This window comes from Schistocerca serialis, chromosome 5 (genome assembly GCF_023864345.2).
Source record: "Schistocerca serialis cubense isolate TAMUIC-IGC-003099 chromosome 5, iqSchSeri2.2, whole genome shotgun sequence".
NCBI lineage: Eukaryota > Metazoa > Arthropoda > Insecta > Orthoptera > Acrididae > Schistocerca > Schistocerca serialis.
Window position 1 is genome coordinate 563,058,080 of NC_064642.1, and position 18,442 is coordinate 563,076,521.

General features: G+C 41.5%; 1 protein-coding gene across 6 annotated transcripts in view; it reads right to left on the reverse strand.

Annotated features, from left to right (window-relative positions):
- The window catches only part of LOC126480686 (protein lingerer), a 134,059-nt gene that overhangs the window by 72,423 nt on the left and 43,194 nt on the right, over positions 1-18,442 (reverse strand). For all 6 annotated transcript variants that reach the window (XM_050103920.1, XM_050103919.1, XM_050103918.1 and 3 more), the window contains exons 9-11: positions 10,437-10,591; positions 10,028-10,330; positions 9,712-9,948 (exon numbers count right to left, since the gene is read on the reverse strand). In XM_050103920.1, coding sequence (XP_049959877.1) covers positions 9,712-9,948; positions 10,028-10,330; positions 10,437-10,591 — 695 coding nt within the window. The remainder of the gene's footprint in view (positions 1-9,711; positions 9,949-10,027; positions 10,331-10,436; positions 10,592-18,442) is intronic.

The following is an 18,442-nucleotide window of genomic DNA, read 5'->3' on the forward strand; positions in this document are numbered from 1 at the left end:
CAGAGTAACATCCATAGATGCACAAGGGTCATTGAAATATAAACTAGAACTTTGTTCGTTTGGCTAGCAAAGTGGCAAGAGCAACACGATGCAAAAATGAATTATTTGTGGGCTACTGGAAATGCCTTGCACACAGCCAACATGCTCAATTCCACCACATCAGTATCGCTATGAGTGAACAGGAAATACCAAATTTATTTTTTTGCCAACACAGGTGCAAAATCAAGAAGCATTTTGGAGAATCTCCAAGAACAGCTTGGCGATGCTACGATGAGAAGAATCTAGGTGTTCAATTAGGCCAAGAAGTTCTGAAATAGTCATGATAATGTTGAAAATCAACCCACAATCATCATCTGGCAACCACAGTAAATGAAGTCAATATGTGGAAGACCACTGCCAAATCACTGTTGATGAGATTGCATCATAGGTGGTGGGTGTTTACTGCAGGAAGTGTCCATACCATTTTATCACACACACTTTCGTAAGGAAAAATACCGACAAGATGGGTTAAATAACTTATCACCGACCCACAAAAGAGTGAGCAGAAAGGTATCTGTCAATGAGGTCTGAATTGTTTTGAAAAACAAGAGCCTTTTCTGGACCATATTGTTCTCTGTGATTAAATGTGGGTCCATCATTGTAACCCGTAGAACAAGAGGATGAGCATAGCATCTAGGAAAGTTGGAGAAGAGGCACCAATTAAGGCCAAGAATTGACTGTCAGCCAGGAAAGATTTGACAGCTGTTTTGGGTATTGGTGCTCGACTACATGCATGAAAGAAAGACAGTAAATACGGTCTACTACTACAAGCTTCTGTATGATGACAAGATCACTTATCGCAACAAATGACACAAGCAACTAATTGATATTGTCCTCCCTGTGTAAGGATATGCAAGGTAACATGAAAAGCTCACTAAATTGCACTTCCAGTTTCTTGGACAACTACCTCACTAACAAGATTAGTCTCCACGTGACAACGGCCCTAGGAGTGAAAGTTCTGAAGACTACATCACAATCAAACAGTACATGTGCATTTGGCTACTGGGCAGCCAATTTGTTTCTTCCATGAAAGGATCTGACAGAATCCTGTGTAATGATGAAAATTTATCTGTTGAGTAACTATTTAGAAAAATATAGCACAGCATTTTTATTGGTATGAATCAGCAATAAAGCTGGGTTACAATATTCTGGTTTATACATGAATGATCCTCATAATATGTTAAGCATCTTACTCTCCGATGTAGTGTTTTTGCTGTTGTACCATGAAAAGACTGGAAACGTTCTGTGTCGTGTTAAAAAACTGATGATAACTGGAGGAGAGTTCTTTGAGGCTCAATAAAACTGAAAAATGTGGTAATGATATTCCACACAGATTCAAGTGTTGAGATGAAATGTTATCGTGACACTGTACTCTTTCCCCAAGGGTATCTTTTCAGGGCAGCATTTGGCTCTGACTTCATTTTTATGGATGGCAATCTGCAACTGCATCCAACAGTGCAAATGGAGCAGTTCTTTGAAGAAGAGGATATTCAGTGAATGATCTGCCTGCCCATTCCGCTGACTTAAATACCATTTAGTATGTGTGGGAAGCATTGGGGAGACGTATTTTAGAACATTCATGTCCAGGTGAACGAACGACAATCCAGCAGTTGTCAGCTGCACCAGTGGTGGAATGGAATGGCCTACCACAGGAACTCCTTACCAACCTTATGGTCAGTACTGTAGCTTTTTGCAGAGCACCCACTGCCCTCCATGGTGATCACACACCCTATTTAGAATCGCATCCCATCATTTGTAATGTCAACGGGATGACAACGAAATGTGGTGACTCCTGTTCAATTATTGTCTTCGAATAGACTTGTCATTTCCGCTCATCTCATTGTGTATTTCTTTCATCTCCTTGCACATTTCTTTTGGTTATCTTCTATACTATACCATAGCAGTTTTATGCCTGCTCCAGGTTTCATCAAGTTACGTTACTTGTCAGCGACACATCATGTGAAAATTACTTTCGTCCTTAAGTTTCCCACACCAGTATATAATGCACATCCTGTTCCTGCTCTTTCTACTCAAAAGCAATAAGTGACTCCTGTACCTCCAGCAAGAGCTCAGTCAACATCATAATGGGAATTAATATATAGAAGCATAGCATTTGATACCGTTCTACTTTTAGGAGTGTACAGTATACTATAGTCTGTCTAAAATTACTTCAGGATTGACAGCGAGGACAGAAGTGGTAGTGGGGAAAGTCCACTTGGCAGGCTCAGGCCAGTTTCTGCTGATACCACATTACCTACAGCAGCAGCAAACCCTTTAAGCTGCCACATTTTCACCCTACACAACAACACTTCCTGCTTCCAGTGAGCTTCAGTAGCAATCGGCTAGCTGTCCTATGCAATCAGTGCACCCGGTGACTTTCCGTGCATTTGTTTTCACAGTTGCAGGAGTTATTCTTTTATTTGTTGTTACTGTTATTTGTTGTGTGGACTCAACAATGTTAGCACAAAGTTCCTTAAAAGTTGTAAGTGGAAAAACTTGACACCATTCTTTTGGTCAGAAGACTGCTGTATAGGGCAGTCAAGAGAAACTGTTTGCATATTATGTGCCTGTTTTGAGAATGAGGAACTTAATACTGGCCTGCTACTCTCCATTAACAATAATCGACAGAACTGCTGCAGCTTTGTTTACAAACAAAAACACTGTTGCAAAGATTGGGAAGGAAATGTCTGACAAAGAAATGTATGTTGAAGAACCATCAAAACTTAATCATCCTGGGGGGGGGGGGGGGGGGGGGGGGGGGACCGTTGTACAGATAAGAGGATTACCAATATTTATTCGCCTACAAAGGATGCGATTCATCACCATGTGTACGATTATCATCGCAGGAAGAAACATCGACACTAATGAAGTTACTGGCAACACGTAAGGAATCAAGGCCTTTGTAGGGCAGTCGCACATCCTTGCCCACAGTTTTAAACAACCTAGGTTTGAACTATGGATATTTCTGAGGCCATAAGCTGTTGATGGAGAGAGGATATAGCTGCATGGTGATGCAGATTTTTAAGGGACATCCATAGCATAAACATAGATGAAGTGATGCGGCTTGATGAAATGTGGATCAATTCTGGTCATGTTGTCAAGCAGGGCTGGACAGATGACAGAGCTGAAGGAACAATAGCAATAGCTTCTGGCAAGGAGGGGGGGGGGGGGGGGCGGGGGGCAGGGAGGCTACTCTGAAGGTTTCTCCCATTCTGTCTCAATGGTCATATAATTCATGAAGTTCCAATATCAAATGCCAAGGCCTACTACAAGCAAAAAGCTTTATGCTAGGAAATAGCTTCACATTTCATTCATAGGCTGCTGTTTCTCAAGCACAAAATCAAAAATTAGTAGTACAAAGTTTTTATATGAATTTTTAATAGTCATATTCTCCCATAATTTGTGTGATGTACCCATTTCTTCAGCTTCCTTGTTCTAATAAACGATCTTGTCATCACTAATTCTGTAACTATTCATGGCAGTGTCAAAACTTATTCTCCGGTTAACCCTGTCACAATAGCCGGTTTATTTATCCCACGTTTATTCTCTGGTTAGGCGTTATTACGTGTTCGTACAACATGTTTTCTGTGCTACTCCCAGAATAGAACTTACGCGACTGTACAACTGGTCCTTACTGGTGTAGCAGTTTGGCCAAAAACTTTATCAAAATTTCAGTTTCTTTCATACAAAGAGGATAACACAATCTTTCTTACCTGTTATTCCTGTTAGTCATTTATTTTCACTCTGGTAGTCTGAATCTACAGCTTTCACTAGTAATTATAACAACGCTGATCATTTGCAAGCCTAGTCAACCACATAAACAAACAGCGATTAGCATTCATCCGTTCGGCTTTATTCCACTCAACTCGTATAGCCCCGTCACCTTTTTCCTGCAGGAAAGTTTATTTCTACATGCGATGGGGATTCCCCTGGCAGAGACATCATGTACACTACGCACACATTCAAAAATCAACTTTTGATTCATTTAGAAATCAACTTAGAATGTGTTCAAAAAGCAACAGGGATGCGTTTCAAAATCATATGAATAATCATATATAAAAACAAAGATGAGGTGACTTACCGAACGAAAGCGCTGGCAGGTCGATAGACACACAAACAAACACAAACATACACACAAAATTCAAGCTTTCGCAACAAACTGTTGCCTCATCAGGAAAGAGGGAAGGAGAGGGGAAGACGAAAGGAAGTGGGTTCCTTTCGTCTTCCCCTCTCCTTCCCATCTACCAACACTTTTCAGAACTTCCGCTTACTTTGCACTCAATTCTAAGCCGCACGCGGTTTTTTGGATTACAAAAATCAGAAAAAAAGTGTGGCTTAGATTCGAGTAAATACAGTACAATATATCGGAAGTTACAAAGTGAACCACACATCTGTATGTCTACCACTGACTATTGCAAATCTTCACTTGGTTTTAAGTGAAAGTACCTAACCTGGCAATGATTAATAACTGTTAAATAAGTATGGGAATTGGATACACATTCTAATCTTCTTCTCCACCTCTCTCTGTTAATGTCTTATCCCCCACTCTGTCCATCACTCCCCCCCCCCCCCCCCCCCCACCCAAATCACCCATCTCCTCTTCCCCTGCTCGACCCTCCTCTGTGCCTCTTCTACTTTCCCCCTCCCCTCTTACACACATCTCCCCCCCCCCCCCCCATTCATTCCGTCTCCTCTCAGCCTTTCTCTGACTAAGCCTTGGTTACCACAACTTTCTGCTTTCTATGAAAACCAAATGATAGGAAAACAGCACATTGTTATTTATAGACTGTTTGTTTAAAAATATCTATAATGAGATTGAATATACTTTGGAGAGCATTTTATCTAATAGTTTAAATGTTCGTTATTGTAGCTGAAACTGACTGCAAGAAAGAAAATAGAACAGCGCACTTTTGCAGCATAACAGGAGACACAATTTTCTATCTTGCAATCTATTTTTCGGAGAAACCCTGCACACGGCTGTTTAAAAAGTATACAATACAACCACGCTTTTAAGTTCCCCGATTTAATTTTTCCTGCCATTTACAAAATTTTTTATATCTCCCATGAAATTTCCAATGTTTACAATGCTAATTCACATCCAATTTTATGTTAACATATCTACGATTTTTCTGTGATTTATGTTTTACAAAAAAATGTTCACGCAAAACAAAAAAAAGTAATTGATATAAAATACAGGCATGGCACTGGCCTTGAAGTGTTGACAAACATTATGCGATTTAGTCTCTTGACACCATGACACACTACTCAAAAGGTCTGAATCGGTAAAGTTGTAAGAATTCGTGTTTTATTTCCTTCCTCTGACAACCTCTACTTCGCATGGTGGCTGCTGGGAATACCTAGGTTCTTTTGAATAATGACTGATCACAAAAGTTTTCAGTGTATTGTGCATACGCAACTTCATAATTTTTGGACACCACGTTAGCAAAAGCTTTCGACTTTGAACAAGTCCCGCCCATTTACCACCCTCCATATATACCTGCGACCCGCACATGGTCTGCTGCTTTTGCTCTCATCATGACAACTCCATAGCACATTTGTGTGTTCTGTTGTTCGGTTGCTTGTAGCCCTAGCTGACACCTTTGCATTGCTCAAATGTTTCTGGTTTGAATAATGAAATACTGCACCAGTTAATATTTTTTCAGTGTGTGAGTGGTGTGTGTAATGGAGGGTGAGCAGTACCTTATAACCTCAAAATGACAATGGGAATAAATTCATGGAATGCATCATTCCAAGTGTGGAAAAAAAGAGAGAAAGAGAGAGAGAGAGAGAGAGAGAGAGAGAGAGAGAGAAATAACTGATGTGATGTTTCATTACTTAAATAATGAATGAAACAACTGCACGCTTTCCAAAAACATCGATTATGATGAACGAAACAAAGTCAAACGTTTCTACTTTCCAAACAGTTAAACAGTGCCAGTTACACCAGTGGGTAAACAGTAGAAAATTCAGGTAACATTTATTGGATAATAACCAAGTCCCTAGCGAGTATTTGAAGTCTGTTATGTACATATATCACACACAAACTATGAAAATGCTAGCGGGATTACAAATGTAACTTTTACCGCTTAAAATGTTATTTCCCACTTCTTACACCACTTTTTGAAGTACTACCTTGAAAAGTGTAAAAGCAGAGTTTCAGTGCACAGCCCATGTCCATATGACTTTATTAGAGTATCATGGAAATATTTGAAGTAAATCGATCAAGAACTTTTCAAGACTTTTACATATACCACATATCGCCTACGTCCATCCAAATCTTTATTAGAGCAACATGTAAAAATCTGAAGTAAATCAGTCAAGAGCCTTTCAAGATTTTTGCTAATCACTTTTCCCTATTATATGCACGTTTATATACAGGGTCTCTCTTCGGAGAGTCATCAGGTGCACATTCTATGGTGTTTCAGCAAACATTCACAATTTTGTTTTTGCGGCGTGTAGATGGAATCAACCCAAACAAAGACTGCTCATTATGTCTTTCATGCAACACATAGCACCAAGGGAAGTATTGGTTTGTTTCCTGTAACAAACAAAATGCTTTTTGAAGTGGAATTTTATGTGCCTACTCGACAGAAAGGTTCCAAATTATCCTAGGGGGATGTTTGTTTTATTGATGTGTATAAATAGGGACAGTAAAACACGAAGAAAAACTAGTACTCCAGCAGTGATAGCACTGCTAGGGCCTGCACAGACTGCTACTGCCATCACAAATGCTACTTCGTCGCTACTAGGGTACTGGTTATTCTTCGTACTTTACTATTCACGTTAATACATACTGGTAAAGCAAGTAACACACTGAACTAATTTGGGTCTGCTCTATTGAATGTTCACAAAAATTCCACTTTCAAAATAATTTTATTAGTACCGGGAAACAAACAGATTTTCCGTTGACATTGGGCATTGTACGAAAGATGCGATGAGCAGGATTTAAACTGTAAGGCTGCACACTTTTGGTGAACCTAGAATGTGCTGGATGATATCGTGAAAATTCTCTGTTACCCAATATCACACATTTTGCCTATTCACTGCAACATTCACAAAAATTTGCTTAAAAAATTGTAAATATCTGCTGAAACACCAGAGACAATACGCTTGACAACCCACAGGAGAGAGACCCGGTATATTAAAAAATATATAACCTCTGTCCATCCAAACATTTATTATTAGAGCAACATGGATCACTCACACACGCGCGCGCGCTGCAGCCTCTGGCATCTTAAGTCACACAGTAGTGTATGATGGGAGCAGCAATTTGGGTAGGGGAAGGAGGATGCTGAGGCGGGGAGGCTGAGGCAGAAGGATAGCAGGGTGGGGGTGGGAGACAGTGAAGTATTGCTGGATATCACGCAAAGATGAGGTGACGGCAGCTAGGTGCAGCCAGGAGGTTAGACGAGAGGAGAGGTTTGGGTGGGGGGAGGGTGGGGGGGGGGGGAGTGGGGGCTGGATGGATGAGAAAAATTACTAACAAAGGTTGATGCCAGGGGGGCTACGAGAATGTAGGATATATTGCAGGGAAAGCTCCCACCTGCGCAATTCAAAAAAGCTGGTGGTGATGGGAAGAACCCACATGGCACAAGCTGTGAAGCAGCAGCATGCTTAGCAACAGGGTGGTCCACTTGTTTCTTCGCCACAGTTTTTCAGTGGCCATTCATATGGACAGACAGTTTGTTGGTTGCCACGCTCACATAGAATGCAGTACAGTGGTTACAGCTTAACTTTTAGATTACATGGCTGGTTTCACAGGTATCCCTGCCACTGCTGGGATAGATGATGTTTGTGAACGGACTGGAGTAAGTGGTGGGGGAGGATGTATGGGACAGGTCTTGCACCTAGATCTACTACAGGAATATGAGCCATGATGTAAAGAGTTAGGAGCAGGGGTTAGGATGTAAGGGGTAGGGATGTCCAAGTAAATTCTGCAGGTTCGATGGACAGCGGAACACCACTGTAGGAGGGGTGGGAAGGATAGTGGGCAGGAGATTTTCCTTTCAAGGCACAACGAGAGGTAGTCGAAACCCTGGCAGAGAATGTAATTCAGTTGCTCCAGTCCTGAGTGATACTGAGTTATGAGGAGAATGCTCCTCTGTGGCTGGAGAGTGAGACTTTGGAAGGTTGTGGGAGACTGGAAAGATAAGGCACTGAGTATTTGTTTTTGTACAAGGTTAGGAGGACAATTACAGTCTGCGAAAGCCTCAGAGAGACAGACGGTATATTTTAAGAGGAACCGATAATCACTGCAGATGTGATGACCATGGGTGGCTAGGCTGTATGGAAAGGACTTCTTGGTATGGAATGGGTGGAAGCTGTCGAAGTGAGATATTGCATGTGGTTAGTAGGTCTGATATGGACAAACATACTGATGTAGCCATTTTTGAGGTGGAGATCAAAATCTAGGTAGGTAGTTTGTTGGGTTGAGTAGGAAGAGGTGAAGCAAGAGGCTGTTGAGGTTATGGAGGAATGCGGATAGGGCATCCTCATCCTCGATCCAGATGGCAAAGATGTCATCAATGAATCTGAATCAGGTGACAGGTTCAGGATTCTGGGTGTTTAGGAAGGATTCCTCTAGATGGCCCATGAATACGCTGGCATAGGATAGTGCCATGCGGGTTCCCATAGCCGTACCCTGGATTTGTTTGTAGGTAATGCTTTGAGAATCAACAACAATGACAGACAACAGCTCACCAAAAAGATGATTGCTGAGCCGCAGACAGGCACATAGAAAAAAACTAACACACTTTCACAACTAAATTTTCTGCCATAGCTTTTGTCAGGAAACGAGAGCACACACACACACACACACACACACACACACACATTAACGTAATCACTTAGACACAACCCATGAACACATGACAGCCATCTCTGGTCGCAGTGTCCACAGTCTCTGAGAATCAGATCCAAACAAACCACTCCTTGTCTCCCCCTGCCTCTCATCGGCAGCTGCTAGGCTAGCTGTTAGAAGTGGTGGCAGCACTGACTGCAAGCTGAGGGGAGTGGTAAGAAGGGGAGAAGCAGTAGGAATGAGGGAGTGGGGAAGTGGCTCTAGTACTCAGCTGCACCCAGTCAACTACGGTGCATGACAGCCCAGCAAACAAAGCATTTCATCTATTGAGACAAAAACAAGATTTTTCGAGTGTAATTTTCAAATTTCTCAGAAATGTTTGAAATTCCCTGATATCCAGAACCTGTGGCAACACTGAACACATGTGTTAAAAGTAGGATTATAAAAAATACCTTTTTTTGAAGTATGGCAGTAAATGGAGGGAAAACAGCGGGTACATATTACAAAAACATTATAGCAGAAATGTGATGATATGCTTGGGAGCACTTTCAAACATTTTGATTGATTAAATTGTAGAAGCAACAGCAGCATGTAAAGAGTGTCAGTACACGAAGATACATGTGTTGGTTTTTCCTTTTTTATCAAACATGCAGATAGTACATGTGCAAACAGCAGTACATCAGTAATAACCCAATGACAGTATCAAAATGCATCACTTAATCCCTTATGTTAAAACTAACCAAATTTAAATAAGTAATAGAAAGCATTTTAGACTAACACACACATCTGATAAATGGTCAAATGATTATAAAGCTAAGTACAGAATTTGCATTTTGGCTTTCATGTAAACCAAGAGAGATTATATCAAATACCTGTACAGACGAGTAGTTTGATGGCGTATAGCTGGAGGCAGTTGGATAGACGGAAGATGACGACTTCTGATTCTGGTAAGTGGATTGATATGTGACTGTACTGGGTGCGGAGTAAGATAGGCCCACTTCGCTTTTATCTACATCCAAAGCAGATGCAGTCGATGACCTTGTTTGTGTGAAACTGGACTGGCTAACTTTGTGGTCTGATGTAGACAGAATAGATTCAGAACCTGGAAGCTAGAAACAAAGTTTATACATACAGTACCAAACTTTTAACTTTTTTTTTACTAAATTATGCAGAAATCCTTAACAGTACCTTCTGACTTTGACTGAGTGATGAAGCAATACTGTTTTGACTCGATTTTTGAGTTGAGGATGCCGTGTATGCATCTAATGCAGATGTTTGACTCGTACTCAGGTCAAGATTCGTGGAAGCTCTAGGCGATGGTAAGGAATCCAGAACTGAGTTTGATACACTGTTGGAAAACTTGTTCTGTTCAGAATTTGTTTCAAAAGAGTTCGTTTCACTTCCGAATTCTAGAGCACCAAACTGAACATCTAGATATCCTATACTGCTGTTAATAGCATCACCAGGCATTTCAACTGCTGTTGCTGGAATCTGAAAGTTTCCAATTAGTGCTTTCCTCCGTTCAAGAAGTATATTTACAATTAAATGTTAACAACACACTAAATACATGAATGCACAAGATTACACAAGTATTTACTTTTGAGGGAGGAGGAACTCTTGGCCGCTGTGTTTTCGTCCGCGTTGGTATGGATTGTGACTGGGTGGTGGTTGATGGAGATTCTGCAGGCTGCTCTTGTATCTGCGGGCTGTAGGTACTAGAGGAACTTACGTAACTGGATGTAGAAAATGGCGCTGTAACACAAGTTGCGTAGTTACAGTGTTTTGAAAAGCATGTAAAATTTACATCAGTCAAGTTTAAAATTATATCAAGTAACACATACACTCATGCGCATGCCTTACACTACATGCACAGTATTGGTCTTAAAGACCGAGGTTTTACACATATCCTTAGTGGCTACATCAGCTAATCTGATACAAATAGACCATATGCGCTTAAGTTTACAGTTTATATACACACAACCCATTTCCTTCAGATCATCATCAAAGACAGCAAAAGACCCTGAGCACACGTCACACCTGTGACATTCATACAGGTGGAAAACTATAAAGGTTTTCAGAAGGAATTGTGCGTCAATATAAAAAAACCTATTCTGAATCCAGCAGACACCAAAAATGTGCAGTCCTAAGTATCAACTGCATGCCAACCAGCACAGTGCCACAAAATGGCATCAAGACTGCACTAACCCACACGCTAATGATATGAGCAGGCAATGCCACACCACCACGAAGACACAGTTCAGCAGCCCCTGGCAACACTGTTTTTAGCCACCCGCCCTTCACTGGTTGGCCCAGTTAAGTCGCAGTCTTCGATAGCATTAGTACTGACTAATAGGAAGTGTGTGTGTGTGTGTGTGTTGGGGTTTATGGGCGCTCAACATCGAGGTCATCAGCGCCCTGACACACAGTAAAAGGAACGAATGTGGAGAGACCTAATAAAACTGAAAAACACACTCAAAGCAGGAAAAGAGGGAAAATACGACCTGAGAAGGTAAAACCTAAGGTAAGGGATAACATAGCGACAAGAATGACATAGGAAACCGTCAGTGTCTGGCCACTTACATAAAATATGGGCGAGCTTGTCACACAGGAAACAAGTTAAAATCCCCTCCCTAAAATCTTTGTAAAAACATTCGACATGGCACAGAACTTTAAAACTTTAACCACATTCGTCCGAGTGTTGCCTAAAAGAGTTGGCAGGTCCGCTGGCAAGGCAGCCTCGGCCCGCTGGTCAGAAAATAAAACGCAATCCAATAAAACGTGGCGCACAGTGACCTGGACGCCGCAAGCACCACACAGTGGAGGGTCCTCCCGCCGGAGCAGGAAGCCATGCGTCATAGGGCTGTGGCCTATTCGAAGCCGAGTGAGGAGAACCTCGTCCCGTCGATGGGGCTGAAAGGAAGTACACCACACACGCGTTGTGGGCTTGACTAGACGGAGCTTATTGTCAGTCACGTCCAGCCACTCGTCCTCCCACCGACACATGACTCGGGAGCTCAACAGCGAGGTGAGTGCGTGCAAGGGGATAGCACACTGAGATACGTGTGGATCAAGACACGCTTCCTTGGCTGCGAGATCTGCCCCTTCATTCCCAGCAATGCCAACATGCCCCGGAACCCAGCAGAAAGCTACAACCTTCCCCAGTCGCTGTAGTCGGAGGAGGGCATCCTGGATGGTCTGGACTACTGTAACTGCCGGATACAAATGGTGCAATGATTGAAGGGCACTGAGGGAATCGGAACAGACAAGAAATTTAGGAGAGGAAGAATGTCTCATCTCCTCCAGCGCCCGCAAGATCGCAGACAATTCTGCATCAAAGACCGTGAAAGGCGGAGGCAGTCGGACCTTAAGGACACGATCCGGAAAAACAACGGAGCAGCCAACGGAATCCCCTTGTTTCGACCCATCCGTAAAAACCGCTACATAGTCGTGGTGCTCAGATAAAACAGCAGAAAATGCTGCATGAAAAACGGTGGCAGGAGTGCAACCCCTCTAATAATAGGACTAATAGGAAGACGTTACTTAGCCAGCATTCTGCTAATAGTAATGGAGATTGAAGAACTATTATATAGGAGACACAGGAAGCACTGAAAGTTAAGTGCTGTTTCTTCCCTTAATAGAAACAAAGTTTTCTGTTAACTAGAAAGTGTTTTGTACAGATGATTTTAGATTCCTGCCACCAGCCATTGATACTTCTCTTCTTCCTTATTTGTGTCAACACTGACTCCGATAGTAGCCGACACAACAAACAATGTATGGGTACAACACCATCTCTTTAAGTTGTTGCAGAACCATTTCCTAGATGTAGGTATTATGCTACCAAATGGTTTGAGTGAAATATGTTCATCAGGACAAATAAAATAACTTCACTGAGTTTGTTGACAAAGTCTTCAGCGCACTGAATTCTTGAGATTTCCAAAAGATGAATGTTAACTTGCACATAGTGAATCCGGAATAAAGACCAGTATGTGCTTTTTCAAATCTACATGGTTACTTTGCAGTTCACACGGAAGTGCCTGGCAGAGGATCCATCAAACCATTTCCATATTACTTCTCTACCATTCCACTCTCGAATGGCGCGTGTTAAAAAAGGAACACCTAAATCTTTCCGTTCGAGTTCTGATTTCTGTTGTTTTATTATGATGATCATTTCTCCTTACATAGGTGGGTTTCAACAAAATATTTTCACATTTAGAAGAGAGAGCTGGTGATTAAAATTTCGTAAATAGATCTCGCCGCAAAGAAAACTGCCTTTGCTTCAGTGACTGCCACTAAAACGAGCTGCCCTTCTTTGCACTTTTTCAGTGTCCTCCACCAATCCTACCTGGTAAGGATTCCCTCCATCAATCCTACCTGGTAAGGATCTCACACCGCGCAGCAATATTCTCCAGCAGAGGACAGACAAGTGTGATGTAGGCTGTCTCTTTAGTGAGCGTTCTGTCAACAAAGTGCAGTCTGTTTCGTCTTCCCCACAATATTATCTATATGGTCTCCCCAATTTAAGTTGCTTGTAACTGTAATTCCTAGGTATTCAGTTGAATTGACAGCCCTTAGATTTGTGCGATTTATCATATACCCAAAATGTATCGGATTTCTTTTAGTACCCATGTGCACGACCTCGCACTTTTTTAGTTTAGTGCCAATTGCCACTTTTCACACCATACAGAAATTCTCTCTATATCATTTTGTAATTGGAATTGATCATCTGACGATTTCACTAGAAGGTAAATTACAGTGTCATCTGCAAACAATCTAAGGGGGCTGCTTAGATTATCACCTAGACCATTTATGTAAATCAGGAACAGCAGAAGGCCTATGAAACTACCTTGCGGAATGCCAGATATCACTTCTGTTCTACTCGATGATTTACTATCTATCACTACAAACTGTGACCTCTCTGAGAGGAAATCACGAATCCAGTCACATAACTGAGGCGATACTCCATATGCACGCAATTTGATTAATAGTCGCTTGTGAGGAATGGTATCAAAAGCCTTCTGGAAATCTAGGAATATGTAATTGATCTGAGATGCCTTGTCGACAGCACTCATTACTTCATGGGAATAAAGAGCTAGCTGTGTTCCACAAGAACGATATATTCTGAATCCATGTTGGTTATGTATCAATAAGTCATTTTCTTCAAGGTGATTCATAATGTTCAAGTACAGTATATGCTCCAAAATCCTACTGCAAATTGAAGCCAGTGATATGGGTATGTAATTCAATGGGTTACTCCAATTTCCTTTCTTGAATATTGGTGTGACCTGTGCTACTTTCCAGTCTTTAGGAACAAACATTTCGTCAAGATAGCGGTTGCATATGATTGCTAAGAAAGGTGTTACTGTGTCTGCATACTCTGAAAGGAACCCGATTGGAATACCATATGGACCGGAAGACTTGCCTTTCTTGAGTTGTTTCGCAACACCGAAGATATCTATTTTTATGTCACTCATGCTTCTGTTCTTGTTTCAAATTCTGGAATATTTACTACTTGTTCTTTCGTGAAGGAATTACAGAAAACTGTATTTAGTAACCCCGCTTTGGTGGCACCATCATTGGTAACATTTCCATCATCATCGTGAAGTGATGGTATTGACTATTTTTTGCCACTGGTGTACTTTACATACGACCAGAATCTCTTTGGGTTTTCTACCATATTTTGAGACAATGTTTCATTGTGGAAAAGGCTTTGTTGCGCAAATAAAATCTCTTTATGGCCTTTTGAAGGGACTAAAAATGATTGAAGTCAATTACATATCAACATCTATTGAAATTTTTTCTTCTAGGGTACCAGAACTAGATATTTTTTGTAACAAGTAAGGAACATAGTGGTTTTCCCTTATACTGATGGGTAACAAGTGGTTATTGTTTCTGTGGACACTTTACTGAAGAATTAAACACAGGGTTTTCTCAGTATGACAATGATTCAGATTCTGCATCCCTCTGCACTATCACCATTGATATCAGTGTAAATAACATTGAATCACCATCAGCATAAATACTAGAGGCTGTCAACTTCAAAGAAAATTTGTCAACAGATGTGGCAACAGTGTGCAATGACACTAATCTATGATAATCTTCCAGATGTGGTGAAGTACACTGCATCTATAAGTTTTCCTGCAGCAAAAGGCAAAGTAGAAGTGCCTAATGCAGATTGGATACGAATTATATCTCTTGTGGTCTTTACTCTTCCAACACCATCATGGATACCTAGTACGCAAACAAACAAATTTCCTAAAATATCTGTGCTCAGTTTCAAAACAAAAGGTTCCAAAGTTAAAGACAGTTATTGATCTGCATGTAAGACTAAGAAAATTTATAAAGATTAGCTACCTCAATCACAAAGCTAAGTTGGAAGCAATGAAGAAATGCACCATCAAGGAGGAAGTAGCTATGAAGTGCGTCTTCATCTGGCAAAGTAAATAAAAAACTGTAACAGGCTACATTAACATCTACTTCCCCATCAGATTAGTGTTTCTCCCCCCCCCCCCCCCCCCCCACACCAATATTAACCCTTTTGCTGCTGTGGACATGTATTTACTGCCTGCTACACTCTTCCTCAGGTGCTGTATATGTGTACATGTGCACCTCCTACAGTGGTGTGTGTGTGTGTGTGTGTGTGTGTGTGTGTGTCCTGACCTGCCGACCTCCCACTGCCATGAACAGCTTACTTCCAAATTTCGGTGAGTAAAAAAGTTTCAAGTATTTATCATACAACATAAATACCTCATTGTGTGCTATCATTTGCGAGAAACCTCATTTCAATATCTTGAACTGCTTATGAGATATGATGATTGTTATGACAACAAGATTCACTGTGCACAAGGACACAAATGGGCACATTGCACACAACTGTATCGGATATAAAATCTAATAACTTCAAAACTGAATGAGATATCGTTCTGCCCTCAATTTTAAATAAAATTTGGTATCTTACGTACATATTGTTTGCCGCAATATAACAGCTAAAATCAATCATATGCAAAGTGTTGCAACCTGTTGTAATCGCGGGGCGGAACAGTCACGGGGTGGCCGAGAAAACGCGGCGGGACCAAACAGAGAGAGGCCCGCGAATAAACAAACAAACGGAAAGGACAGACACGAAACAACGACAGACGATCGAGAGAAATCTTACGACAACAACATGCAAGAAGCAACGGAGTGACAGAGACAACCAAACGAACCCAAGACGTCCACTAGCAATGAAGACAAAGAATGGTAAACGCGCCATTTGTTATCGAGGCGATATGTCAAGACACATGCAACAATTAGACTCACTGGCTGAGTGAGAGGCAGGATCTTAAACACATGATTGGGGGCGCCGCTATGGGCCGCTGGAACCACGTTCCACTATGGTGCCTCACACTAAATGCGGGCCAGGAGGCACACACTGCCACGGCTTACGGCACGATAGTGAGGAGACCTCTTGGGGTCTTCAACGTCCATGACGTCCAGCGGGGATTCAACTTCCATGGTGCGTGGTACCAGACAAAGTTTACACAGTGCATTTTTACCTCTTCCAAAAAATATCAAACCATAAGATGTGCAAAAATCAAATTTTTCACCTAATACTTTCTGAAAGATCAGATGAAAAGTATTTCAAATTGGTTGGAATGTGTATTTCAGGCACCAGAATCTGGGGAGCAGTGCAGCCATAACAAAAGCCACCCTCAACATGGACTGCAGAGAGCACATCTGTAGCATTGAAAAGGATAACTATTATTTAGTTAGTCCTAAGGTAAAGTAGCCCTAAATCCGCCATGCCAAAAAATTTGACTTCTCTAATGTCTACTGAACTGAACGTATAATGAACTAGTAGTATGTGGTGCATTCAAGTTGTAATGCCTCCAATTTTTCTCACGTTGAAACTTATATTACTTCTTGACCTTATCTTCCTGCAGCTGTCCACACTTTTCAAAATATCAGTGCCATGATTCCACAGCCACTGTGAATGCTTTACAAGTCTGGTTTGAGCACTGGAAAATCATTTGACGCAATAGCAGCATTACTAGTGAATGGGCATCCAGGTAGTGTCTTTCGTTGTTGGAAACAACCAAAGTGACTAGGAACCTGGTCATGCGAGTGGGGAGCATTAGAAATCATTTCAGTCATTATGAAAAAGAAACTGCAGTATCGCATTCACCCGATATGCTGGTGAGTTGTCTTGGTGAGAAACTACACCTGGTGCTTTTCTGGCAGTTTTTCATGCAATGCAGGAAGGAGCTTGTTCTTCCAAATATCTTGGTATGATGCACCTGTCACTATAGAGTCCCCTGGAAAACAATAAATAAGGATTACACCACTGCTGTCTCAACATGGGCACCATCACTTTTTCAGCACTGGCGCTTAGCCAAATTTTTTTTGGCAGTGGCTAGTGCGTGTACGTATTGGCACATACACACGCTTCCGCTGGGCTGATTGGCACTTCATTTAAGGACTGAAAAAGGACATTAATGTTTCATCCCTTATCACAATCAATGAAAAGAAAGTCGCATTCATGCAATCACTGTGTGAACATTGTCCAACAATATGCTACACGCATGGCATTGTGGTCATCCATCTGGATTCATGACACCCACATGAAAGATTCACATTTTCATGTCTTCATGCAGGACTGTGTGCACAGATCACACGGAAATTTCAACATTGGGGGTGGTGTGTTCCATACACATTCGGCAATCACCCAAAACAAAGTTCTGCACTCACTCGATCATGTGGTCAAACTGGCTGGTGCGAGGCTGAGATTGTCTTGGTTTGTTAACACAAGATCTTCTACCTTCTTGAACTGTCACACCCATATAACCACATTAGACTCATCCACGACACCATCACCACCTCTCAATTAACTAGTGATTAATTTCAATCGATGTTGCACTGTGTAAATGAAGAAAACGTATGATTGTATGCTGTTCTTATAAAGAAAATGCCGCCATTTTAAGTATGGAAAACATTCCTCACTCTCCATGCAGTCACTTTAGTTCTGTATGGTGTACAGGGCAGCCATCTCTTTCATGCATTCACAAATGCATGCTTTTTTTAAAACAAATTGCATGTTTTTATCTGTTTTCAGTTCTGAGAGAAAAGTCTGAAGTTTCATAGCCTGAATGCACCTTCTACATCACAGCATCTGGAGTGAAGCACCTTTGCCTTATAACTACACTGCCACATCACATGTCCTCAGTGTGGCATAAGGATTCCAGCCAATAGCAAGAATTTTCATGTGCCTTTCACTACTGGTACACAAGAATATGAATGCCATTAGTAGTCAAAGGGAACCACAGAAATTAGATTCTAATAAAGCAACCTTGTAGTGAGTGTGTATCCGTGTCCAAGTTGGCCCGATCTATCCATGCCTGGCCAAAGTTACCTCCGCATCTCAGCCAGTTCTCATTAAAACACTTGACAACCACACCAGAGTCCTTTTGTTGGTGAAATGTCACCATGTTTAATGAATTGCCTCTGAGGATACTTATGTATAAACTCTATTGCAAATCTTTGAAGTCAATGTGTATCCACTGGCCTCATACAAGATATTTGGTAGTTCAGAAAACTTTGTTGTCCTAAAGCTGCAAAGCATGCCTAGAG